The 27719-nt window shown below is 47.0% G+C and overlaps 1 protein-coding gene across 4 annotated transcripts in view; it reads right to left on the bottom strand.

Moving 5' to 3' along the window:
• The window catches only part of SECISBP2L (SECIS binding protein 2 like), an 877433-nt gene that overhangs the window by 187366 nt on the left and 662348 nt on the right, over positions 1–27719 (bottom strand). For all 4 annotated transcript variants that reach the window (XM_086958273.1, XM_086958272.1, XM_086958274.1 and 1 more), the window contains exons 15-16: positions 22774–22994; positions 209–363 (exon numbers count right to left, since the gene is read on the bottom strand). In XM_086958273.1, coding sequence (XP_086814399.1) covers positions 209–363; positions 22774–22994 — 376 coding nt within the window. The remainder of the gene's footprint in view (positions 1–208; positions 364–22773; positions 22995–27719) is intronic.

The following is a 27719-nucleotide window of genomic DNA, read 5'->3' as shown; positions in this document are numbered from 1 at the left end:
GGATGGGCACCAAAAATTAAATGCAAAAGAGAAAATACACATGTTCAAGTTTGCTGATCTTTAACAAATATTTGCAGAAACCCATCTTAACAAAGTTAACTGGTCTAGAAAAATAAATGACGTCCAAGTCATTCATCATCAGCAGTAAAGTAGGAAATGGGGGTATAATAGTTCTCTCACACTGTTAAACTTCACAATAATTACTTACATCAGCACCAGAATAGTTGAAGATTCCAACGACACTAACAGGGACCAGCTTGTTTACACATCGACCAAGTGCTTTCCTTCCAAGTGCAAAGATAAAAGGGATTTCTTGCTCTCGTGCCATTGCTATTACATTGTACAGGGCCTCATCCAGGCCACCTAAAGGGAATGTGTGCATATTATGAATACATTAAAACAAACTGAACTCTACAAACTAAATTCACGTGCCAAATTCACGTCAAAATAATTAACAAATCTCAAACCTTTCTCTGAGTTTGTCTGGTATATGCTAATAGGGTGAAATTATCCATGCTAATAACAGTGAACAGAAAGAGAATTGCAATACTGGTAAGATGAATTATTGTATTTGCTCTGAACTTTTGTATGTAACAGGAAGGTGAGGCTTTTATATTGTGATGGGGCCGGGCCTGCCCTGCTCTTATTTTCTTGGAGATCGACTTAGCTGAATAATATTAACACCTGTTAATGACAGTTCTATGAAGTAGCAAGACAGTGATGGCAAATCATATATGCAAAACAGGTCATGTTTATACCGATCGTCGATTCAGTTTAGTAGCAAAACGAAATATTGTCTTGGAAGATTTTAATTTCAAAATAGTTGTTATTGCTGAAGTTGGTTCATTACCCATAATCAAAATCTCTTTAGACTTGAGTTGCACTCTGGTTCTGTTGGCTACAAGGCAAAGGGGAGTCTTCAGTCTTTGGCGAAATGGGACACCAGTCAAAAAAGCAGAGGACATTGCTTACTCTGCATTCGAAGTGGCATGATATAATGTGCTCCTAATACAATGGGTGGGACATTTGCCACTTTTGAGGGATGTCCTGCACCAGCCAAGCTCTAATAAGGCAGAAAGTACATAATGCAGCTAATCATATAGACAACTAAAACAAACACTTTGCATGCAAATGCTACAGTGGTCATTATGAGCTCGACTTCAGATTACATACTTAAAAATTATTAATTTTATATAGTTTCTATAAAATAAATTAACAGTAATACATAGGAGAAACTTTAAAATAAAACAATAAAATGTCAAGTCAAGTCAGAAGCACAAGTTACTACTTGTGTAAGGATATATCTGTGAGAGACATTAGTTAGTGATAGATTTCTTACCTTAGAATATCCCCAGGCGTCAGACTGGATCCGGAAAATTTTGCGTAGCAATACCCCTGCGCGCCGGCAGGCGTCGTCCGCTGCTCCGCGTCTGTCGCCGGCGTCGTTAGCGCTGGAATGACGTCGTCGGAGTACTTAGACGCCACCCATGCGCGCTGACGTCAGTTCTGATACACAGCTTTTCCGAGCCAAATACGCAGAGCCATGATAGAACCAACACTGGTGCAATGAAACTAGGGTCCTGAAAGGGGATGACCTTAACCCTAGATATCGGTTTGCAGAACGGGGAGGATGGGTGGGTCGGTAAGGAATCTATCACTAACTAATGTCTCTCACAGATATATCCTTACACAAGTAGTAACTTGTGCATCGAAAAGACACAGGTTAATGATAGATTCCTTACCTTAGAATAGATACCCCAACAATACCAACCCCGGTGGTGGGTCTGCGAACCAATAATCACACCAGAAAGTCCTGGAGGACAGAACAGCCAAAGAAGCCATCCCTCCGGACTTGGCTGTCCAGGCAATAATGTCTCGCAAACGTGTGCAGCGAGGCCCAGGTAGCTGCCTGGCAAATATCCTGCAAGGGTACTCCTCGGCCCAGGGCAGTTGTAGTGGCCGTGGCCCGAGTAGAATGAGCCCGTAGACCCACAGGGGGTTCCTTCTTTGCCAAGGAGTAACACGCCTGGATGCACAAGATGATCCACCGCAAGATGGTCCGCTTGTGCACCGCCTTTCCCTTCTTAGCGCCCACGTAACCGACAAAGAGTTGGTCATCCACCCGGAACTGGCGTGTGCGATCCAGATAGTAAGAGAGCGCATGTTTTAGGTCCAGACGGTGGAGCCTCTTTTCCTCTTTCGAGGGATGCGGAGGCGGAAAGAAGGTGGGCAAGGTAATGGACTGCCCAATGTGGAAGGCCGTGAAAACCTTGGGTAGGAACGAAGGTCTCGTCCGCAACACAACCTTGTCCGGATGAACAGAGAGGAAAGGAGGTGTAGAAGAAAGAGCCTGGCGCTCACTCACTCTCCTGGCAGAGGTCATGGCAACCAGGAAAGCAGTCTTCAAGGTAAGAAGACGGAGAGGACAGTTATGGAGCGGCTCAAAGGGAGCACACATTAGATAGGTAAGTACAAGATTCAAGTCCCACTGGGGCATCACGAAGGGAACAGGAGGGAACATATGAGTGATGCCCTTTAAGAATCTGTTGACAATGGGGGACTTGAACAAAGAAGGCTGATCAGGTAGCCTTAAGAAGGCTGAAAGGGCAGAAAGGTAGCCCTTGAGAGTGCCCAGAGCAGAGCCCTGTGGGCAAGAGAAAGAAGGAAGAGAAGAACCTCAGAGAGAGGGGCAGAGAGAGGATCCACAGCCTTTGCGGTGCACCATGCCACAAATCTGTTCCACCTGCAGGCGTATACCGACTTTGTGGAGGGACGCCTGGCTGCCAGATTGACATTACAGACTTCGGGAGGCAAGTCAAATGGCCTCAACTGTCGCCGCTCAATCTCCAAGCTTGTAGGTGGAGACTGGACAGGTTCGGGTGGAGGACCGTCCCCTGCTGCTGTGACAGAAGGTCCTCCTGAAGAGGCAGACAAATCGAGGGATCGACTGACATGCTGAGTAGCTCGGGATACCAGTATCTTCGTGCCCAGTCCGGAGCCACAAGGATAACCTGGGCCCGGTCGCGCCTGATCTTCTTTAGCACTCTGGGCAGAAGTGGTATAGGCGGAAAGGCTTACAATAGACCGCAACTCAACTCGCGACGAAAAGCGTCCCGAGAGAGTGCCGCCTTGGAAACTGCAACGCGCAGAACTGATGACATTGCGCGTTCTCTTCTGTGGCGAATAGATGTAACCAAGGCTCTCCCCACTGCTGAAAGAGACCTTGCGCCACGTCCAAGTTCAGACGCCATTCGTGATCCATCATGCACCGTCGGCTGAGTTCGTCCGCCCTGGCGTTCAGGGAACCTGCCAGGTGTTGAACCACCAGGGTCACGCCCTGATGTTCCAGCCACTGCCAGTGGCGCAGAGCCTCCTGGCAGACGATCCACGACCCCACCCCGCCCTGTTTGTTGCAGTACCACATGGCAGTGGTGTTGTCTGTGAACAACTGCACTACACTCCCCCGGACAGAGGGAAGGAATGCCTTCAGTACAAGACGAATCGGCCGCAGCTCCAAAAGGTTGATATGGAGCCGGGACTCCGCCGGAGACCAGAGGCCTCTGATCTCCGCCTCTCCCATGTGGCCCCCCAGCCCCGGAGGGACACGTCCGTCGCAACTACGTGCTCCGGGTGGGGTAGGGAGAGGGATCTGGCAGAAGTAATAAAGGGAAATCCCTATCTCACCAAACAATTGGAAAAAAGAGAGAGAGACCTTCTGGTGAATAGTGGAGAAGGTACTCGTACTTTGTATCTAAATCTCCTAGTAGATGGTGGAGGGGGTATTCACACTTTGTATATAAACCATAACTACAAGGATAAAAATTCACAACAAAATGGATAAATTCAATATAAAGAATAGTCTGAAATACTAAATATAGAAAAATTGTACAATTTATTCAAAGGATAATACTTGGTCGAGCTCTTAAAATAGTACGTCAGTCTCCTTGCTCCTCTTGACTCTCTCTGTATTCAGCAAAGTGAGTTAAGACGCTGGAGACGCTGCGATACTAAAGCAGCGTCTTAACTCACTTTGCTGAATACAGAGAGAGAGTCAAGAGGAGCAAGGAGACCGACGTACTATTTTAAGAGCTCGACCAAGTAAATTCGGGACTCATGAAGTAAATGATGCACTTCACGCGAATTAATTAAAGCGGTTGACGTACGGGATCGAGATAGGCGCATCCAGCCACGAACTGTACCTTTTAATCTCTCACTCCTATATTAGTGGGAGTTGTTTTTATTATCAACAAAAGATCGGTGGCTCCCTTGACTCATAAAGAACATCTTTACTTAAACCAGATCTGCACACTATATGAGGACAATAGTGTTGTAATACTGATGAAGAAGTTGATCGCAATACCAACCCATGTGGTGCGAATTTGGAACTACCTTTACAAAACAGATAGTTAAAGAACCTTGTCCTGATGAAGGTCTTATCATAAAACCGAAACGCTGCGTCGACAACCCTGTAACATTCATTTTAAATGTTCTTTATGTGAATTGTCACATTTTTAACTGGTCCTATTGGCACTAAAATTGTTTTGTCAAAATGAATTTTAAAGAAAATGTTTTATGAATGTATTATCCTTTGAATAAATTGTACAATTTTTCTATATTTAGTATTTTAGATTATTCTTTATTTTGAATTTATCCATTTTGTTGTGATTTTTATCCTTGTGGTTATGGTTTATATACAAAGTGTGAATACCCCCTCCACCATCTACTAGGAGGTTTAGATACAAAGTACGAGTACCTTCTCCACTATTCACCAGAAGGTCTCTCTCTCTTTTTTCCAATTGTTTGGTGAGATAGGGACTTCCCTTTATTTCTTCTGCCTCATTCCTCCTGGTCCCGGATTGGACTCAATAGGAGACCTCCCTGTCTTTTGAAAAGTAGGGAGAGGGATCTGCCACTGACCCATTCGCGGTCCGTGAGCCACCACTGCAGCTGTTTTGCAGTGCCCTCCGAGATCAGGACATGGTTGGACAAGTTGCCCTGATGCTGGGCCCACTGATTCTTCAGGTCCCACTGCAGAGCCCGCATCCGCCACCGGGCGTGATGCACCAGAAGGATGCAGGAGGCCATCAGCCCCAGAAGCCGCAGCGTCAACCTGACCGAGACCCGGGATAAAGGCTGAAAGATCGGAATCAGCGCCTGAATATCCCGAACCCGCTGTGTGGGTGGATAAACCCGAAACTGCGCCAAATCCAGAACCGCTCCGATGAAAAGGAGCTTCTGTGAGGGAGGAACAGGTGTGACTTTGGCACATTGATGGAGAACCCCAGCAGATGCAGGAGATCGGCCGTAGTCTGGAGGTGGCTGACTACTGTCTGGGGCGAGCCCGCCTTCAACAACCAGTCGTCGAGGTAGGGGAAGACTAAAACCCCTAACCTGCGCAGATGGGCTGCGACCACCGCCATCACTTTGGTGAACACCCGTGGGGCGCTGGTAAGGCCGAAGGGGAGCACAGTAAATTGAAAGTGCTCGTGGCCTACCGTGAACCTGAGGTAACGCCGGTGGACCGGCAGGACGGGGATGTGAAAATAGGTGTCCTGCAAGTCCAACGCTACCATCCAGTCTCCTGGGTCCAGGGCAGCTAAGACCTGAGCCAGAGTCAGCATCTTGAACTTCTCCTTCCGGAAGAAGCCGATAACGCTCCGTAGGTCCAAGTCAGGGCGTAGGCCCCCTTTGCCCATCTTGGGTACCAGAAAGTAGTGGGAGTAACAACCACACCCTACTTCTGGCCCAGGAACGTGCTCGATGGCCCCCTTGGCCAAGAGGGCCGTGACTTCCTCTTGCAGAAGTTGCAAGTGATCCCCGACACGCGGTGGAATTGCGGTGGCATGGCTGGAGGGGTCGCCTCGACGGGGAGGGAGTAGCCGCTTCGGACGATTTGCAGCACCCACCTGTCCAACGTGACGGTGCGCCAGTGGAAGAGGTGATGGCGAACCCTGCCCCCCACTGGCGTCACATGGGCCTGAAAGCACGGACTAGGAGGGTTTCGAGGCAGGTGCTGCGGGGGAGGGTGTGGACTGGCCGCGCCGTTGTCCCCGACCGCGCAGTTGGACATTCTGAGGCGCGTGGCTGGCAGCACGTGTGGGGGCGCAACCCTTCCTTGGCCACGAAAGGAGCGAAAGGCACCCGATTGCTGGCGAGCGGCCGAGAGGCCCAAGGACTTGGCCGTAGCCCTGGAGTCCTTAAATCGCTCAAGCGCATGGTCTGCCTTGTCGCCAAAGAGGCGACGGCCATGAAACGGCATGTCCAGCAGAGTGGACTGGACATCGGCCGAAAAGTTGGCGGACCTCAACCAGGTGTGGCGTCGAACCGCCACTGTCGTTGCCATCACCCTGCCCAGTGAGTCCGTGGTATCCAGCCCACACCGGATGGAATACCGTGCTGCATCTCGACCCTCCGCAAGGGTTTGGGTGAGTTTTGCCCTGGCCTCCTCCGGACATTGTGGCAGCACGTCCGCGTCACACAGGGTGTGGGTATAGCGGCCCAAGAGGCATGCGGTATTAACTGACCGCAGTCCCAAACTGAGGGACGAGAACACATTCTTCCCGAACTGCTCATACCTCTTGGATTCCCGATCGGGCGGAGCCGTCGGGAATGCGGTCTGGGAAGTGGAGGCCTGGATGGCCAGGCTCTCGGGGGTGGGGTGGGTGGACAAAAAGCAAGGGTCGCCCGGGGCCTGGCGGTAGCGTCTGGCCCCGTTCCTATCCACAGGCGGACCTGTGGCGGGCTTGGACCAAGTGCCCACAAGAACGTCACACGAGGCCTCATTAAACGGCAGCAAAGGCTCACTGGAGCTTGCCTGCGGTTTAAGGACCTCTGTGAGGAGGTTAGTCCTCACGGCCGCGACAGGGAGTTCAAGGTTTAAGGCCTTGGCCGCCCGTGTCAACACTAAACTATAAGCAGCCCCCTCCTCCATAGCCACGGTGGGAGGGGAGACAAATCCAGTGTCTGGCGAGGTGTCAATGCCACTGGCCTCCCCAAGCTCATATGTCCAGTCCTGTGGTGACTGACACTCCAGTGCCAGAGGTGCCTCAGACCCCTCCCAATCACCCTCGTCACCCATCTCCTGTAGTACAGGCTCAACAGATGGGTCCTGTTCATGGAAATAGAAATCTCCATAGGCCGTCTGATGAGGCGCCCATCGGCGCCGCTCCGGCGCCAGAACCGGACCGGGGGTAGGATCGGGTCTGGCGCCCATAGCCGGGGGCGACACCCGTGGGATCGGCGTCGGCGAGGCCGTAAGGTCGACCGGTGACGACCCGGATCCGGAAGCGGATCCAGAGAGGGCCTGCGGCGCCGGGACCGAAGTCTCCGGCGGCGCAGAGGCCGAAGCACCCGACCCGCTAGGCCCTCCAGCCGGGACCGTTGGACCCGAAGGCGCCACGGAACCCGGCGGAGGAGGGAGGGACCTCAAGGCCATGAGGTACTGCTTGATCTCCTCCGGTGTCACGTCTTGCCCAGGGACCCGAAGGTGTGGGGCAGGCGGCGCCAACTGCGACTCCGGCGGAGCCGCGCGGGTGGTGTCACTTGAACCCCCGGCCGCATCGTGCGAGCATCGGGGTGAGTCGGAGGAACGATGATGTCTCTCCGACCTCTTATGCTTCGTACCTGAGGACTTGGATCTTGACGACCGATGACCACTTCTGGAGCTGCGTGGGCTCCGACCCAGCGACCTGTCCCTCGACCTCCCGTGGGACCCGGACCGGGACCTGGAGCGGCGCTGGCCCGACTGCCGGTGCTCCAGTCGCTTGCGAGACCGCTCTCGCCTAGCCTTAGACGTCAGGGCCCGGCAGTCGGACCAGGTGCGGTCGTCGTGGTCGAGGCCTAAACACTTGAGGCACCGGCGATGGGGGTCAGTAACTGACATCAGTCAGTCGCACCTGGAACAGGGTTTAAACCCAGGCATCCCTACCGGCACCGTAGGAGTCGAAGACTCGAGCAAAGAAATGATCAAAAGATCAAAAAGTTTAGTCAAAAAAGACTAAGGGGTAGAGCTTTTCCGGATCTGCGCTAGCTGGCGCGGAAAAAAGAAGAACTGACGTCAGCGCGCATGGGCGGCGTCTAAGTACTCCGACGACGTCATTCCGGCGCTAACGACGCCGATGACGGACGCGGAGCCCCGGACGACGCCTGCCGGCGCGCAGGGGTATTGCTACGCAAAATTTTCCGGAGCCAGTCTGACGCCTGGGGATATTCTAAGGTAAGGAATCTATCACTAACGTGTCTCTTACAGATACATTTGTATCGCGCACATATCACATCCATAGAGTCTCATGGCGCTTGCAGTCGGCTCTGACAAGAGAGTAGGAGAGCTTAGTTTGCAAAAAGCCATGTCTTCAGCTTCTTACGAAAGCAGCTGTGTTCAGGGATAGTGCGGAGGTCATGAGGTATTTTGTTCCATGAGGCGGGGGCAAGAAAAGAGAATGTGCGACCTCCATTTCTAGATGTATGTATTCTAAGAGATGTAAGCAGAGACTCTGAGCTAGATCAGAGTTCTCTTTGAGGCTGATACCTTGTTAACTTTTGAGACCAGTATTTTGGACCATTTCCGTGCATATGTTTGTGGATTAAACATAGCGTTTTGTACAGGATTTGCTTTTTTACGGGGAGCCAGTGAAGGCTCTTCAGAAAGGGGACCGATGAAGATCTTCGCGGTAGATTGAGAACCAGCCGAGCTGCAGTGTTCTGAAGAACCTAGAGTCTAATCTGATGGTAATCATTTGTGGCTAGTAGGAGCGCATTCCAGTAGTCCATTCTATTTATGATTAAACCCTGAACTAGGGGTTTCCGAGCCTCAGCTGGGATCCACCTGAAGACCTTTCTAAGGCTGCGCATAAGTCCAATGAAGAGCAGAGCTATGGAAATCAAGCATTGGCAAGTAATGTATTGAACATTTCCTAATTTTTTTGTGGCATGCCTTGCAAATAGTAATTGTATTCTACGGTGTTTTTGCTCAGATCAATCAATCAATACATTTGTAGAGCGCGCTACTCACCCGTGAGGGTCTCAAGGCGCTGAAGGGAGTGGGGGGGTTGCCGCTATTGCTCGAATAACCAGGTTTTGAGGTGTTTCCTGATGCTGAGATGGTCCTGGGTCAGTCGTAGGTGTGCGGGGAGGGAGTTCCATGGCTTGGCTGCCAGGTAGGAGAACGATCTTCCTCCGGTGGTGGTTCTGCAAATCCGTGGGACGGTTGCGAGGGCGAGGCTGGTGGAGCGGAGCTGGCGGGTGGGGGTGTAGAACGAGAGGCGGTTGTTGAGGTATTCGAGGCCCATGTTGTGGAGAGCTTTGTGTGCGTGGGTGAGCAGCCTGAACATGATCCTCTTGCTGACGGGGAGCCAGTGCAGGTTTCTCAAGTGGGCGGATATGTGGATGTGGTGAGGGATGTCGAGGATGAGTCGTGCGGAGGCGTTCTGTATGCGCTGAAGGCGTTTCTGAAGTTTGGCTGTGGTTCCTGCGTATAGGGCATTCCCGTAGTCCAGTCGGCTGGTGACGAGGGCCTGGGTGACCGTCTTTCTGGTTTCGATGGGGATCCACCGGAAGATCTTTCGGAGTATGCGCAGGGTGTTGCAACATGAGGACGAGACTGCGTTGACTTGCTTGGTCATCGTGAGGGAGGAGTCCAGGATGAATCCCAGTTGCGTGCGTGGTCCGTGGGTGTCGGTGCGGTGCCCAAGTGTCGTGGGCCACCAGGAGTCGTCCCAGGCGGATGGGGATTGCCCAAGGATGAGGACCTCAGTCTTGTCCGAGTTGAGCTTCAGACGGCTGTGCTTCATCCATTCTGCGACATCTTTCATTCCGTCCTGGAAGTTGGTTTTGGCGGTGAATGGGTCTTTGGTGAAGGAGAATATCAGTTGGGTGTCGTCGGCGTAGGAGATGATGTTGATGTGGTGTTTGCGTGCGATGGTGGCGAGGGGGCTCATGTAGGTATTGAAGAGGGTTGGGCTGAGTGAAGAGCCTTGGGGTACGCCGCAGATGATCTTGGTGGCCTCGGAGCAGAAGGGAGGGAGGCGGGCTCTCTGTGTTCTGTCGGAGAGGAACGATGTGATCCAGTCCAGGGCCTTTCCTTGGATCCCAGTGTTGTAGAGGCGGGTTATTAGGGTGCGGTGGCAGACGGTATCAAAGGCTGCCGAGAGGTCCAGGAGGATGAGAGCGGCTGTCTCTCCGTTTTCCATCAGGGTCCTGATGTCATCGGTGACTGCGATGAGGGCGGTCTTGGTGCTGTGGTTGGCTCGAAATCCGGACTGGGATGGGTCGAGCGAGTTGTTTGCTTGAGGGATGCAGTCAGTTGTTTATTGACGGTCTTCTCAATAACTTTAGCCGGGAAGGGGAGAAGAGAGATGGGAAGGAAGTTCTTGAGGTCTTTAGGGTCCGCTGTTGGTTTCTCCAGAAGGGCGTTAATTTCTGCGTGTTTCCAGCTTTCAGGGAAGGTGGCTGACGTGAAGGAGCTGTTGACGTTCCGGAGGTGGGGTACTATGATGGTGTCGGCTTTGTTGAAGATCTGATAAGGTCATGGGTCGGAGGGGGAGCCAGAGTGGATGGTGTTCATGACATGGGTGGTGTCTTCAATGCTGATGGGGGTCCATGCGCTGAGGCTGGTGGTGGGAGCTGTTGGTTTGGTGGCTGGAGAGGGAGTCTGGGGTCCGAAGCTGTTGTGAATATCTGCGATCTTGCGGTGGAAGAATGTGGCGAGGGAGTTGCAGAGGTCTTGCGACAGTGTGAAGTCGTTGTTGCTGGCGCTGGGGTTGGTGAGCTCTTTGACGATGCTGAAGAGTTCCTTGCGGTTGTGGGAGTTGTTGTCCAGACGCTCTTTGAACTATGTCCTTTTGGTGGTGCGGATCATCTGGTGGTATTCGCGGGTGGCGCTCTTGAGGGCTGTCATGTTTTCTGATGTCCCTTTGTGGCGCCAAGCTTTTTTGAGGGTTCAGCATGATTTCTTCGCGATTTTGAGAGCGTCTGTGAACCACAAGGTTTTTCTGTTGCTAGTCTTGCCTGGGGGTTTCTTCAGTGGAGCGAGGTCGTCGGCGCAGTTGGTGATCCACTGTGCGAGATTGTGTGCTGCGTCGTTGGTGTCAGGGGTGTCGACAGGTGGGTTCTGGCTCAGCGATGTGGTCAGCTGGTCTGTGGTGACTTTGCTCCAGCATCTGCGGGGGATCGGTAGTGTGTGGTGGTGGGATGTGGTCTTCTTGAAGGTGAAGTAGATGCTGCTGTGGTCGATCCAGTATAGTCCGGTGGAGTGGCTGAAGGAGACGTGGTTGCTGGCAGAGAAGATGGGGTCGAGCGTGTGGCCAGCGAGGTGGGTGGGTGTGTCCACCAGTTGCTTGAGTCCGAGGTTGTCGAGGTTGTCGAGCAGGGTGGTGGTGTTGTTGTTGTCACTGTTTTTCTCCAGGTGGAATTCAGGTCCCCTAGGAGGATGTACTCTGGTGAGGCTAGGGCGTGCGGGCTGATGAAGTCGGCGATGGTTAAGCTGAATTGTGACCGTGGGCCCGGGGGTCTGTAGATGAGCGTTCCTCTGAGGGTGGTCTGGGGGTCGGTGTGGATCTGGAAGTGTAGGTGTTCAGCGGCGGTGAGTGTGTCTTCGGCGTTGGTCGTGACGCTGATGGTGTTCCTGTAGATGATGGCGATTCCTCCTCAAATTATTTTTGCCTTTTGAATTAAGTTACAGAAAATAAGCAAAGTACACTTATGGTAAAAATTAATGTTTGGTTTATTTCTAAGTCAAAATAATATACAGAGACTAAAGCAACATGCATTTTTCAATAGACCACTATAGTAATGAAATTGCAGTCAAACTGAACATTACTAAACAATTGACACATTTCTATTGAGTTAGCATGTTTGCACTTGGAAACCATAAAGGCCACTAGCGAGTAGTGTATAAGACACTTCGACAATGAATTCTAAGTACAAAAAAGGACATTAGAATTCATTTCTCAACTCAGAACCAGATGGCATAAACTGGTGTGGAATTCAACAGCTTTTTTTTTTTAGTTTTAGCAGAGGTTTGGTATCACTCAATGTCTGGAAGAAGCGAATATACCTTCCTTCTGTTTCCAGGCCTCAGAAGATCGAGATCCTACAAGGAGTTTCCAGTGGCTTGAGTCTCACTGGTCTTTCTTATCAGTAATAGCTTCTTGCTGTCAGTGGTTTCAGCAGGAGAAAATGAGCCAAAATGTTGTATAGGACATGACTAAGGAGAAGCTCTTTTAGTGGAGCAGTCTTTTATTCAGCAAGGCAGTTCAAGAGGCCATCTTCAAATACTTGATATTTCTGTGGCACAAGATTTCTATCAGGTGGCAGTAGCAGATTAATTTTTCACATTTTCTGTGGAGTACCCGGTGGTAACCAGCAGTTGGAGAATGGGCTGACATATGGCAACAGTACAAATTATTTCGGAAGTTGTAGAAGAGAGGTTCATTTTGCTATTAGATGCCATCACACATCACTTGAGTCCAATACTGTAGAGTTATAGAATCATGGCAAGTCCGTCTTCTTCCAAAAGCTCTCCTAGAAGCTGTGACTTGCAGCTTTTCTCGCTTCTTTTTGGCTAATCGAGTCTGGCAGGTTCTCAAGCTGAAAGCACACAACATCACCCAATCACCCAACTAATTCACCCTTGTTCTGCAGGGAGATTTTATTAGAAGATGGACAACTGAAAAGCCCAACTCACAAGCTACTTTGGTAACTTTGAAGGGCTCAGAAATTGCTTACTACACCCTCCTTACCCAGAATTACTGCACCCTGAAATTTGCAGAAGATTATCTTCTTCACAGATACCAATGCTACCTTACTATCACCAAAAAGAATTAGGGCATGTACCTTGTTCCAGGACTCTTCTTTCAAGCCCTTCTTTACTCTTTACATGCACAAGCAGAGGACACATTTCAAAAGACATGGATTTGATCCTGGAAGGGGTTGAGCTGTGCTCCAGGGTTCTCTGAGATAATCATTTGGCAAATACCAGTACTTGCAGGCCCAGTATGGTGCAATCCCTTCACTGGACCTGTTCGGCTAGGACACTGTAGGACTCACCTGGGTATATGGAGTCTGATGTACTATCCTTGTTCTCAAACCTGGTATGTGCAAATTGAGCATATCAAGATGCAATTTGCAGTGAAACCTATGCAGTAACTGGTTGCACAGCAAGTTGTCCATTCACCTGGGGTCACAAAATGGCCCGCTTAATGAATATTAATAGGCTGTCTGGTTTTAGGTTTAAACCTACATTAACTGATAAAACCCCACTGGAAAGGAAATAGCCCTAACCAGTGTAAACTTATAAATACTGAAAAAAACCTGCACAACCACAAACTAAATGCCATTAAAAGAAAGGAAGAGGAGAGTGAGAGTAATTTGTTTTTCTTCTTGAAGGGGCCAATACAATGCCACTGTTATATAAGGTAGCAGTAAGAAAGACTGGGCTAACATAATTCTGCTTGAGTTTTATTGTTTAGGGATATCACTAAAATATAGTTTCTTCATTTTTTTTAGCTTTGTGGTCTTTGGTCTAAAGATACAAGGGCGAGTAGCAGGTTTTAAGTGTGTTTATTTATTTTATAAACTGTAGAGAATCAGGAAATATCAAAATCATATTTGATTTGTTGGCTATGTTTGAGTTTTTCACCGATAGGAAACATATAGGTTTCATAAGAATCTTTCCCAATATATACCATCGAATTTACCCACAGAGAATGTGTAAAAACCCTTGATACATCAGCCCCCTTTCCTAGTGAGTCAGTATTGACAGTAGGTGAATTGCCAAACACCCCAGGCTTTAAACATTCAATGCAAGGTATAGTGACGGGTATATGTGAAAAGAGTGCAGTCACAAAGCATCTGGGATACTGATGAAGACAGGACACCAGTATTTTGGAAAACATGGAAACAGTGTCACTAGGAATGTTGCCGTAAAAAGTTCTTACCAAGTTCAACAAAGATTGGAGTGATTTTGTTTGTATTTGCAGTGATTCAGTTACGTATATCAAAAGGTTGTATGATTACCTGTCAAAATCGATACGTGAACTACATTGCTTCCCTGTAAGAGATCCTTGCCACTTGTTCAATGGTATGCTGAAAGCATTTTTACAATCTTCAGAGTTAATGAAGAATGATAATGACTTTTTAGTCCATTCTGGTGCCCAGTTTTGTTATGCACGGAAACTAAAACGCAAATATTTCTCATTTTGTGCTTTGTGTGGCACCAACGAAAGAGTCATCCCAACTGTGTCACTTAGCTGGTGGTTCTCAGTCCTAGAGGCCATAAATGCTATATTATCCATGTGGCAACCTTTTACAGAACGTTTGCTGAGTGATTATGCGGAGTGATTATGCCAAAGGCAAGAAATGTGAGTATCTTTGGTCACATATTGATAGTGAATTGAAAAAAAGTACACTCCACTACATTCTTCGATTTTTCCAGGAAAGCATGACTGTTGTAGTGGACAGAATAAAACAAGCATTTGCAATGCAATAGGTCTCTCATTTACGCGAGTTAAAGCTGTTGCGATTGTAAGAGAGTGGCTTTTATTTATGCTTTAAAAACCTAAACATAAATAAAAGGAATTGTCATTTACAGTACCAATAGCTCAAAGTTGCGTGAATGCGAGACCTATTGCATTGCAAATGCTTGTAATATATTCATATTACACAGTGACCATTATATCTGTGTAGATATGGCTCAGCCGCACTTTCCATTAAAAAAGCATTCCATGACGAATGTGCTCCTAATTTGGTGAATGCATAGTGCATGCATTAGGGCCCGACTTGGTCAATTTGGTGACGTTCTGTGCAGTAGAAAAAAAGTTAAGGTGGTATCAAAATGAATTTTTCCTACGTTAGCTACAAATGGAAATCATTTCTTTGCAGCCTAACTACATCTGAAACTGCTGAATGGATTTACCTTAACGTTTTCGTGAAAGTAGGACTTCACTCAAAGTGTGCTTTTTGTGGTTTGGTGTAAACCCATTCTAGGGTTTTTCTGTTATTAGTTTTCTGCACATTTATTTTCATGAGTGTTTAATGATCAGTGCCAGCATTATTCTGTATATAGTGAGTCAGGGTCACCTACAGACTGAGCTGATGCCTGAACTTTAGGAAAGTAGCTGGGCTGAGAAATGCAGGGTGTCCTGTCAGGAGGTGGGGCCTGGGAGACCCACAACAACTTACTTCTGAAGATGGCACAGTGGGGGCCTGCCTCTTTCCCCTCTCCTTTGTACTACCGAAAGTGAGATGGGGCGACTCGGAGGGATAAATGTATTGAGGCGAAGAGATAAAATCTTAGTTAAGGATGTTCAATGTACATATCGCATTGTAACTGAAATTCTGGCGCTGCTCATTTTAAGCATCGTTTTGAATTCCTATAATGCTATGAATGATAGCTTAGGCCTCTTCTGCAAGCGTTGCCTGCCACCTCTAAACCATCACTTCTACCTGGCTACCTCTCGGATACAGAAAGAACTCGGCTACGTGGGGGCTGAGAAGAACGGAGCACGCGCTGCACCTCCGATGTCCTGGGCTAAGGCCCGCCCATGCCCTTGAGCTCCCACCACTGTCGCTCGACTGTTTCATTGTCCCTTCCAAATGCAGAGGCAAAGATTGTTTAAGGGCTGAAGCGCTAAGAACTGAAGACGCCATGTGCTTATCTGTGTGCCTTTGAAAGAGCTGAAAGCCCAGCCGCCGTCGGGGTTCTGGGTAAAGAGCCTGGTTCTAATACATGCAAAGCCCCGGACGGTGGGAGAAATGCCCCTGACTGGCTCCACCGTATCCCCAGAAGTGAGATTTGAATTATTAAAGCCGCCTTTGTTTATTAAATCGGCCTTGACTGAAGAGATGCCAACAAGAGATGGCCGGCGGGCAGAGGCAGGATGTGTTCCGTCTCGGCGGTAATGGGTGTTGGGCGTAAGCGGGTGAGTGGGGTGAGGCATGCTGTACGTGGCCTTGGGCTTTAGTATGTCCGTGGAAATAATGAAATCACAGCAGCGACTAGCCGCTGCAGAGACGCAGGGAAAGTGAAAGCTGAGATGGAGCGTGCGCGAAAGTCAGAGCGCGTTGCCATGAGCGTGCACATCTGGGGAGACCTAAAAAGACTCACTGTGTAACCACCAAAGTAAAAGGATGAGACAGGAGCCCACCCCGCGTTTCCCACCACAGACCGAGCTGTTCTGGAAGCCTTCTCCGGGCCGCTCTCAGTGCGACTCGGAAGTCAGGCAACCTTGCCCGGGACATGGGCGGGGCATGGAGCGCGCATCCGGACGTGTTCGGGGCTACTGTTAGCTGAGGGAGCCCCGCGTGTTGCAGCCCGCGTGTAAGAGAAGCAAAGAGGGAGCCCACCCCGCACTGGCAAGCAGTAGAGTAAGTCCGGCGGGAACCCACCCCACCTTCGTGAATGCTGCATGGTGCAGCCGCAGCCGGATTTCAGGCGGGGCTCCTGTGAGCAAGACGGTGCACCGCGCGTTGCTGCTGTGACCTGGTGAAGATGCGAGTCCCCTCTGCCACTGAGGAGACGAGCCGGGGAGCAGCACAGAGTCCCCACAAGAGCCGGTGAGTGGGGTGAGGCATGCTGTACGTGGTAAGCGCGCCGCGCCTGGACAGGAGATATGCACACGTATGTTGTGTGCAGGAGTTGTGATAACGCTGTGAGCCGTACACGTGCAGATCTCCTTTGACGTACGGGATCGAAATAGGCGCATCCAGCCACGAACTGTACCTTTTAATCTCTCACTCCTATATTAGTGGGAGTTGTTTTTATTATCAACAAAAGATCGGCGGCTCCCTTGACTCATAAAGAACATCTTTACTTAAACTAGATCAGCACACTATATGAGGACAATAGTGTCGTAATACTGATGAAGAAGTTGATCGCAATACCAACCCATGTGGTGCGAATTTGGAACTATCTTTACATAACGGATAGTTAAAGAACCTTGTCCTGATGAAGGTCTTATCATAAAACCGAAACGCTGCGTCGACAACCCTGTAACATTCATTTTAAATGTTCTTTATGTGAATTGTCACATTTTTAACTGGTCCTATTGGCACTAAAATTGTTTTGTCAAAATGAATTTTAAAGAAAATGTTTTATGAATGTATTATCCTTTGAATAAATTGTACAATTTTTCTATATTTAGTATTTCAGATTATTCTTTATTTTGAATTTATCCATTTTGTTGTGATTTTTATCCTTGTGGTTATGGTTTATATACAAAGTGTGAATACCCCCTCCACCATCTACTAGGAGGTTTAGATACAAAGTAAGAGTACCTTCTCCACTATTCACCAGAAGGTCTCTCTCTCTTTTTTCCAATTGTTTGGTGAGATAGGGACTTCCCTTTATTTCTTCTGCCTCATTCTTCCTGGTCCCGGATTGGACTCAATAGGAGACCTCCCTGTCTTTTGAAAAGTAGGGAGAGGGATCTGCCACTGACCCATTCGCGGTCCGTGAGCCACCACTGCAGCTGTTTTGCAGTGCCCTCCGAGATCAGGCGGTGAGTGTGTCTTCGGCGTTGGTCGTGACGCTGATGGTGTTCCTGTAGATGATGGCGATTCCTCCTCCTTTTGAATTAGGTTACAGAAAGGTAGGACATGCGTACCTCGATCCTTGCATGTGTGCCACCAACTCCTGTGCAGTCTGCGCACATACCCTGATCTCCTAGTGTGCCAGCCCTATAGATGGTGTGTGCGCGCTTTGAAGCCCTGTAGAGGCAGTGTGAGCTGCAGGGACCCCGACCTCCTTGTGTGCTATCCCAATACGCGTTGTGTGCTACGAAGCCCTGTAGAGAAATAGTAATAGTGCTTCGTGCAGTCCTGCCGTTTCTAAGCGCTTTAAAAATTTAAATACATTGAGTGAGGACAGGAATTAAAAATAAAGTTTAACATTTTGAAAGAGCGCTTCCGTAGTTGGTCTGACTTATTGAGATGAACGTACCAGAAAAGTAGAAGCTGCATGCTGTGCTGAAGTTAGCCCCTCGCTGTAGTATAAAGGCGTCTTCTCAGCTAACCTCCTGCGCACAGACTTACAATCTTCCAGTAAATTACCGCTGTGAGGGAAGGAGGAGGGGTGTTCAAAGAAACAAGTCACCCACCGCCAGGCGCATTTTCTGCAACATCAGCCATCAGTGCAAGAGACACTAACACCGGTAGAGACAAACGACGGACTACTCCATTATAGCAGCATGGAAGGAAAAGAAGAAATAAACAAGCCGTGAGCGTGCACGTCCCGAAACCGGAAGTTCGGGAGCGTCACAGCCGTCGCGCGGTGGCTGCAGAAGTCAGGAGGGGCGACTGAGGACGTCGATGGGTGAGTGGGGCTTAGTTGTAGGGGGGGGCGGGTGTGTGTATGTGCGTGTCTGTGCGTGTGTTCACGGGGGGGCTGCATGCGTGATTGAGAGAGGCGCTGTGTGAATGTGGGACAGACAGGAGATGTGCACGGCGCCGGGAGGTTGGGCATGCGCGTCCACGATGTTAAATCTGCGCGCGAAGCCCGGGTAGGTAAGAGAGGGGAGGGGAGAGGGGGTTGCCTGTATGTGTCTGCCTGCATCTGGGTGCCTGCGTGTGTGTGTGTGTGTGTGTGCATGCATGCGCGTTAGGCTGACTTGCTGGGAGTATGGGAGGGAAGTACGCGGCGCTGGGCGGGACGGAACGTGCGCGTTCGCGCACCCAAATCCGGCTTTCAAGCTCGTAACACCCTCTTGTCCCTCCATTCCCCCGAGACAGGCAGCTATAAGTCTCCGCCTGGACGCATCCTACGGATGCTTATTCCAGGCGAGACCTAAAAAGAAGCCCATGCCCTTTGAAAATGCCGGTGCTGCTTTAATAAAATCAAATTCAGGAAGAAAATAAGAGTAAGACACTGTGCCCCTTGAGGCCAATCAAGATGATACCCCAGCTTGAAAGGTGGCAACTTTCCATAAGTTTGCGGCCGCAAATGAGGTCATTAACCAATACTACATTCTACTGCAACACGTAATGAGGAGGGCTGATCTCTTATTTATAGTTCTGGAATAATTAGAAAACCCTTTTTACAGATCGGAAAGCATATTTATGCATTATGAAAAGGTGGTTTTGGGTCACAAAGCCAGATTCATAGGTTTTGCGACAACAAAGAAATCAAGTACATGCTTTTGCCTTACAACGGGAGCCTCAAGATTAGGAAGCAAAACTAACAGTAATCTTTTCAAACAACTATGACTACGACATCACCGGTATTTGAGCATGCATTGCGCCATAAGTATTTTCTTCAATCGTCTGTCTGTGGCGCAAACAGTTAGTGGGGTTGATGCAGACCGTTTCCTTCATCATTCTACTTGACCTCTAGAAAACTGTACAATGCAAGGCTTTGTCTGCAATATTCTAGTTACATATATTCTTTTCAGACAGGGTAAGACAAGATGTATGATCTATTTGCTGCCCTTCACTATGTTTGGACACAGTTGGTTTGGGGTGACTTACTGTATGTGTTCTGTGTGTAACTCATTCGGTCTGTCATTGTGGATGGATTCATAGAAAGGGTGTGTTTACCACCATAGCGATGCTCTGCATCATTTCATAATATCAGACAGGAGATGCTTATCTAATGGTATATGTTTGGGTTGTCCACTGCTGGCATTACTCGCAGTACCTTATTCAAGGATCGTGCACCAGTTAAAATGTTACTGTATTACTACTAGGAATTATGTATACCGATAACAGATGTTTTTATAGATTTGTTTTTTCTTTTTTTACAGACTGGACTCTCCCTCATTTAACTAGTTTACAAGAGATATTTTCTTCACCACATTATTTGTATGTTTTTTCAGATTAGTCACTTTACTGATTTGAACAGCTGTCCCGGTCTCCTGTAGAATAGGTTGTTTTTGACGGTCCTGATGAATTGCCTTAGAATGATCATTCATGATTACTTTGTTGGCAAGAAGCATGTTGACCTCTACTTAAATTGATTCCTTGAGATACGAAGGAACATAATTTTCTTCACTGTTTTACTTTATTTTTAGGTATGACAAGACCCACCATCATAATAAAGTAGTCATTAGGTGGTTCTCAGTCATTTGTAACTTTTTACTCCTTTTCTCCAATATACACCTTTAGCACCCTCAGTTCAGGCTCACTACAGGAAACACAAAAGGCCAATTGGGCATTGCAGCGCCAGCCCCCGAGGAGCTGCCCAATAATGAATCATGTCACCAAAATGAGTGGGTGAGGGCTCTAGCTCCTGAATATTCATATTCCTCCGACGTTTCTTGGCATGGGTGTGAAACTAAGGGTATCCCCCCCATTAAATTAATTTAGGAACTGCATACTCTTTGTATACTGCTTATTTTATACAGGGGAGTGTGTATGCTGCACCTTGATTGCTCTAAGTCCCCCTTTTTTCTGTAGTTTCTCACACTCTTTATCACAAGAAGAGCTTTGCACCTGCATGTTTGTGTTTATCTGAAGTTTGTTTGATCATATGTCCTTTTCTCGGCATGACTTACATTGAGAAAAATTGAGTATAGATACATCTGAAAAGTATAGAATTAAGCATTATATTCTTCAACTAATCAGACGCAAACAAAAACAATGGTTCTGTCGGGAATCAAGACAAATTTCTTTGTAATGTTGAACACTAATAGATAGTTACAGTACATTTCACATTGTCAATCATGGAAATGTTATATACGACATTTGCAAACGAAAGGAAAGAACACACACCGCATATGATTTTTTCAAAGGTATTCTTATTTTGAAGATTTGCAAGAATAAATTCTAATTTAAAAATATTGGTTGTCCAAAAACAACTGAAAATCTGGTCAGGGGGAAGTACTAAGGTGAGTGATAGTGATAAGTGATTAAGTGAATAAGCAGTGACAAAATAACATATAGACATATAAGATATCAGTCCATCTTATCACATCAATAGTCTCATGCAACACGATTAATAGTTTTATCCGCTGAGACTCAGTATGGACAGATTGATAGTGTAACGTCGACGTTTCAACCCTAGTAGATAGTGCGGACTTATTAGCAACCGTATCGGGTCTTCATCAGGACAAGGGGACAGACAACCTGGTAATTTGAAGGAAATGAGGCTTCTTCCATAGCCTCTGCGGTCGGGGTGTCAGTAGGTAATTATTGAAGGAGTTATCCGGGCAGTAAATGCAGATTCATTCACTAGCCGGTGGATAAATCAGACAAGCAGTGCAGTACCGAGATCTATTCAGACGCTAGCTGAGCTCCTCCTCAAGCGATCGCTTTTGCAGCACTGTTTTCCTGATTTATCCACCAGCTGGTGAATGAATAGACTGATGTTATCTTATATGTCTATATGTTATAAGAAATTTGTCTTGATTCCCGACAGAACCATTGTTTTTGTTTGCAAATTAGTACTCAGGTTTTGAGGGTTAATGGATTTCCTGATTATAACTAATGGTCAACTAATCAGACGACGGAGCACTGGTCCATTGAAATGACAAATTGCACTTCTATATTTCAACATTAAAAATATTCTAAGTGATTTATTTCATAGAACCTGGTGCATTGCATGCCAGGAAACATCTTCACTTGGAGACTGAAGAGAGCAAACTTTGAACCGAACTGTACATGGCATACACAAGTGTCCGAGCTAAGAGACGGTTCTCCAGGAAGACAGGGGGAAAGCACAGCCCAGCGCTGGACCGGTTGATTCAGTCTAAGCATATTGAGATAAATTGAGGATGTCTAACTAGGATTATTGTTAGTTGCCTTACTTTGCATGCACTGTTGTGTACAGTTTGTGATATGTTAAAAAGTGTACAACAGCATAATAGACTGGTTGGGTAAACATGAATGGGAGAATCCCAGGAGCAAAAAAGGTATTTGTGCAATTAATGGTATAGACTAGCAAGCAGGCTCTAGACAATAGTACAGGAACAGAGAAGATAAGCAGGAGCACCAGGACCTAAAAACCAAGTCCATCCTTCAAGGATGAATGCGAGATAAAACAGGCTCTTTGATCCAGCTGCACAGTCCCTTAGCTAGCTTCTCCGGGTGCATAACCAAAGAAAGGCTAAACATAAGGGATGTTTGAGTGTACAGCACCTTTCCTTCCTACTTCCTTCCTACTAAGACTGGGCGAGTGAGAGCTCCAAAACATGCTCCAACTACAAAATCTGTATCACTTACAATGGTACACAAGGCACGTCTTCTCCAAATGACACTCTCAAACTACCATTTTTGAAGGATGGCCAACGTAGATACATTACAATACACCATCCATGGTTTTATGTTGTTAGAACCTCTGTGCTACTGTGTGGTAACCTGGTCACAATGGAGAGACTGTGAAAATCAGCAGTAGACAAAATCAATTATAGGTTTTTAATGCAGTGTCAAAAAACTGTTAGTGGCTTTCAATTAATAATAATTTTCAATTATCAGCATAGTCATGAAGTATCCACACATCAGCTTTAGAACCCGCTCTATCTAATATATGGATAACACTTACACAGAGGAGTACTTTTAGGGATTCATGTAGTTCTATGATGCTCAATACGGCGGCCAAAACACTTTCAGCAAATAAGAAAATCCAATTCAGGAAACACCCACAATAAACAGAGGCTCCAACAAGAGAGCCGTCTGCAGGCATATGTTTTTAAAGAGGATACACATTACAAAGCTGTTTACAAGGAACTATTTCTGAAGATTAAGCTTAGGACTAAGGATAGAATGTTTTGATATAAGTAGTCACGAATAAATCCTGCATCAAACACACTGTTGCCGTGTGAAATTAAAAAAAATGCACACCCATACCTTTTGACTGGATCTTTTCACAGTTTGGTGAAATGATGACACACTTTATCTTGCTTAACTTCATATGTTTAGTAACTTCTCGTAATCCCATAACTAGTCGTCTCTTTGATTTAGCTCTTGTGGGGTCCTTCTGGTAAACACGCTCTTGAAAACTGACAAGTTCTTGCAGGAGTAAAGTCACACATTCATCAATTTCTTTACTTAGAACTTGATTACAATACCTAGAACATATGAACAAACAATATTGCATTTAATTTAACTTTTAAGTACAAAAAGAATATGTAAATCTTTTGGATAGCTAATTTTTTTCATTACTGAATGAACACTGTAGTTACTACAAATAAGCTACATTAGGATGCACTATACAGTCCCTGTGCATTATTTTTATTGGGTCAATGAAAAATGCCATACGTTATATACCACCTCATGCAATGAATAAACAAATAATACATTACTTACCTTTGATAAATTGTTTTTTGGTAGAGGTTAACTGCAGATTCCTCATCTTGTGAATTTCCTTCGGGACTCAGATTGAGTCCAGAAACTTCTGATCAATTTAATCGCATTCCATACACCTAATTACAGTCAAAACATGGCGCAAGGTAGGGCATGGCACAAACTAATAGACAATAGGAGGGAAGCTATTTAAAGTAGAGACCTGCTTCGTTGAGATGAGAGAGTCAATGAGAACTAGTATAACATGCAAGGAAAAATAACAGGGACATTACATAAAATAATATCTATAAAAAAGATGAAACATCAACGCAAACCATTAGTACGTCCTGGTATACAGAACCTTAAAAGAAATCCCCCCAAAAAAATACAAAAAATTCGACAAAAAAATGGTGAAAGTTCCACCTAGAAAGCAACGGGCAACAATTCAAGAATGCACTAAACAACTATAAAAAGATGTAAGAAAGGCTAAACAGGGGAGGAGCTACGCTCGTAAACAAGATGGCTGCTTAGGCTCCCGGCTCCGTCGACCTCTGTCCCCCGCCAGATGATCCGGATGAAAATCCTGATTTTGTGCCCGACCTCACGAATCTATGTATGCTCCAATGGTGCTATCCCGGAAACTTAATTCGCTGATTTGACGAAGTTATGTCGAATTGAAGTTTGAGGCCTAGTTCAGCTGGAGAGCCGGGGTCTCGAGTTTTAGTCTGGCCAGGCTGCAGTTGAACAACATCGGCTGCCAGCCGCGACCAGGGTCCGGTCTACAGCGGTGGAAGTATTGTAAGCCCAATTTCGACGGCAATCACTTTGGAGTGTTCAACTTTGGTGAGAGGAGTGCAGCGGAAATACTGAGGCTGTGGTCCTCGTCCCGTGGACCCGGTTTGGCCCCGCCGGGGCTCGGTGGTCGGGGTCTCCGCCTGCAGCAGAGGGGTACAGTTTGCAGCCGTAGGGAGCGTGCGGCCACCCTCTAAAGCCGTCCGCACTGCCATTGTCCGCCCCCCCGGAGAGCCCGGGGTCTCTGGAGGGTACGTAAAGGTCTGTTTCTCTGAGTGGAGTGATGAACCGGACAGAGCATGAGCAGTCGCTTGCAACAGTAATGGCAGCCATCGGGGCGTTTCACGCTCGTATGGACGTCCTGATGTGCGGAATGATTGCGGGCTTAACAGATAAAGGATTTGTGGGACCGGACCCTGCTTCTCTACATGACCTGCGCCCGGCTACGACACCCGAGACCGCCATGTTGTTTCCCAACGAGGACCCTGTGCGACAAGAGTGTTTGGAGCCCTTGGTCAGTGCATCGGAAGATTGTGACCCTACTGCTTGGTACGTTTTGCAGTGTGCATCGTCTCTATTGCGGGTTCGAGACTTGACTGACTTTTTTTCCTTGAGTTTCCTGTCGCTGACTGTATTGGTGCCTTCTCTTCATCCTGTTCCCCCATGGCTGTGGCGTGGCTGTGGAGGAAGCAACATCGGGATTGCCTGTCGTTGAGGGAGAGCTTTGCTGCTGATGGGGTTGTCTAGGATCCTAGGTTTTGGATTTGTCTCGGACACACACTTTTTGAACTCTCTTGGCATCCGGCTGCTTGGGTCGACTCAGTGGTTCTACCGGGAGGGGTTCGTATGATGGTGCGGAAGGGTCAGGGCTGAGACCTATGGCCTAGGGTTAGTATTAGGGTCCTCCTGGAAGTGGGATTTATACTGTTGGGCACACAAGAGGCCGGGCGGTGTTTTCTAGTGTTCCCCTGATTTGTTTTCTTTTTATTATTGGTTAGACTGTTGCTTTATCCCAGGGGTCACTGTTTCTGGCGGGGGAAGAGGACCGGGAGCCTGTTTGGAACTATCCTCCTCCACTCTTTCTCTTTTCTTCTTTTAGAACTTAGTTAGCTGGGGCGACAGGCACACTGCTAGTTGGGGTTAGGCGAGAGCCATATGCAGGGGTGCAGTGTGGGGGGATGGGTTTATTATTTTGTCAGTGTTCCTCTTTTACAATTTCTCTGTCCTTTATTTTCATTTGGTCTCCTCTATATGCATAACGTGGGCGAATTATCCTGAACATATTTATTCCAGTATCTGGTAACCATACTTCCTTTTCTATCCTGGTGTCAATGGGTGGGGGGGTCTGTGTGCGGGCCTGCGTTGGGTTATAGATAGCTTTGTCGTATATCCTGTTTTGTGCTTGCTAGCGCAGGCGTCTCAGTCGTTCCCTTTAAATTGATCTGTGACTATTCTATCTACACCCGCTCACTTTATCATAGTGTTTGAAGGTATGGCACCAGATATGTCTGTTTCTTTTTCCTTGCTTTTTTGGTCGGGGGGGGGGGGGGGGGGGGGGGGGTTAAACATAAAATGAAACCTCTGTCCTATCCTGCAACGTGTTGTAAGTTCAATACAACATTTATCCTGATTTGCTGCCGGACCTCAGGGTTGTCGGCTGAAGAGCTGTTACGTTAGATAATACATTGGATCTTACTCTTGTGTGGCGGCCGGACCCTGCGGTTGTTGGCCAGTGCTTGTAATTTTATTGAACTGTACAATAAAGTTTAAAAAAAAAAAAAGAAAGGCTAAACAATGCTACTGCTCTAAAACAATAGTAGAAGCAATTAATGGGTCAAGACAAAGATATGATATTGTAAGAGAATTAGAGACTCCAGAATGCATTAAACAAAGACCTCTTAAGAACTATGTGATGATCTATAAAAAAAATTAACAATATGATCGAGCGGTTTATAGCTGATATAAAGGCAGACCCATCCAGGAGAGTTCAGGCCCCAAGAGATAGAACTACCACAGTCGAGATAACCAACGAAGTTGCCACTAAATTAGAAAGTATAGAACCAATGACCGAGGACGATTTTGGAGCCTTAGCAATGACTATCCTATTGGGACCAATATTGGATCCTGTACCACTCAGAATTGGATGAAATGGGCCGATGACCTATACTCGGGTCTACTAAAAATATGCAATCAGTCCTTAAACACAGGCATAGTCCCAGAGGTAAGTAATAAAAGCACTAATAACCCTTCAATTAGAAAAAAACAACAGCAGACCCTTCAGTCCTTAGTGCCTACCACCCATTATCGCAACTCCCTTACCTGGTAAAAACCAAGGAAAAATATATGTCAGTAAGAAATTATCAAACTATCAGGAAGATCATAACCTCTTAGAAACTTAACAAGCCGGTTTTAGGCCTGCACATGGCACTGGGTCAGCACTGATTCTAGCCTTGAATGAGCTTCAGATGATGGTCTACAGAGGTCAATCAGCATTTCTGATATTGCTTGATTTGTCAGCCATGTCTGACTTGGTAAACCATCAAATACTTCTATCAGATTGGCAGATATAGGTGTGGATGGGGCACTACAAAAGTGGATTGAATCCTACCTCTATAATAGAACCCAAGCAATTTCACTTGCCCCTTTTTACTCAGATTTTTTTAAAGTAGAACATGATGTACCTCTGCTCAGCTCTTTGCCCGATCCTTTTTAATATCAATCTACGTCCATTGTTGACACTTATTCTATCTTGCGGCATTAGCTTTGTAAACTATGCCAATGACATGCAGGTGTTCCTTTTGTTAGAAAATGATAGACACATTTCATTAGAAGCACTACACAACTGTCTAAGAGAGATGGCAAATTGGTTGAACAGCAACTCATTAAAAGTCAATGGAGAGAAGACTGAATTTCTATGTTGCTCATCCTCCAAAGCTCCTTATATACTCCCAAACAGTTTCTGGACTTGGACACGCACAGGCACTACAGAGCTATCACAGTCAGTACGTAATCTGGGAATAAGAATCTATGGAGGCACATGTCACTAAGACAGCAGAAAAATGATTTGGACTACTCCAGAACCTAAGGAAAATTGTACCACTGCTGCCACAGACAGCAAGAAAGCTAGTGGTTCAAAGTACGATCTTGAGCAGAATTAGTTATTGCAATGCGCTACTACTTGACGCCCCAGATTATCTAATAAAAAGATTATACAGAGTACAAGTTACAGAAGCAAAACTTGCACTAGACAAACCCAGACATACCTTTTCATCTGGCAACCTTAAGGAACTCCACTGGCTTCCAGTCAAAGAGAGTATCACATTTAAATCACTATGTACTATGTACAAGGCAATACATGAAATACGACCCACGCTGTTACAAAGAAAATTTAAACATTACAATCTATCAAGGAACATATGCTCTCTCAGCCAACCTATTATGTATTCTCGAATTTCAGAAAGTCAGATATGGAGGTCGGGCCTTCTCCTTCTGGGCAGCTCAGTTGTGTGAACATGTGCCAGGCCTTTTAAGAGGCAGTAGGAGCCTCATTCAATTCAGGAAAGATCTGAAAACGTTGCCTTTCCCAAGATAGCCAGTTTTGATGGACCTAAAGATGTACCTAAGATATGGAGTTAAAAGTGTTTCTGTTACTGATCTGTTTTGGGTAAGATTGCTCAAGCACCAGGATACCTTAAAGGTGAAAGTTGTGCTTTATAAAT

The sequence above is a fragment of the Lissotriton vulgaris genome, chromosome 2_1, assembly GCF_964263255.1.
Source record: "Lissotriton vulgaris chromosome 2_1, aLisVul1.2, whole genome shotgun sequence".
NCBI lineage: Eukaryota > Metazoa > Chordata > Amphibia > Caudata > Salamandridae > Lissotriton > Lissotriton vulgaris.
The sequence above is the reverse complement of the archived record's forward strand: the minus strand, read 5'-3'. Positions and strand labels throughout refer to the sequence as shown.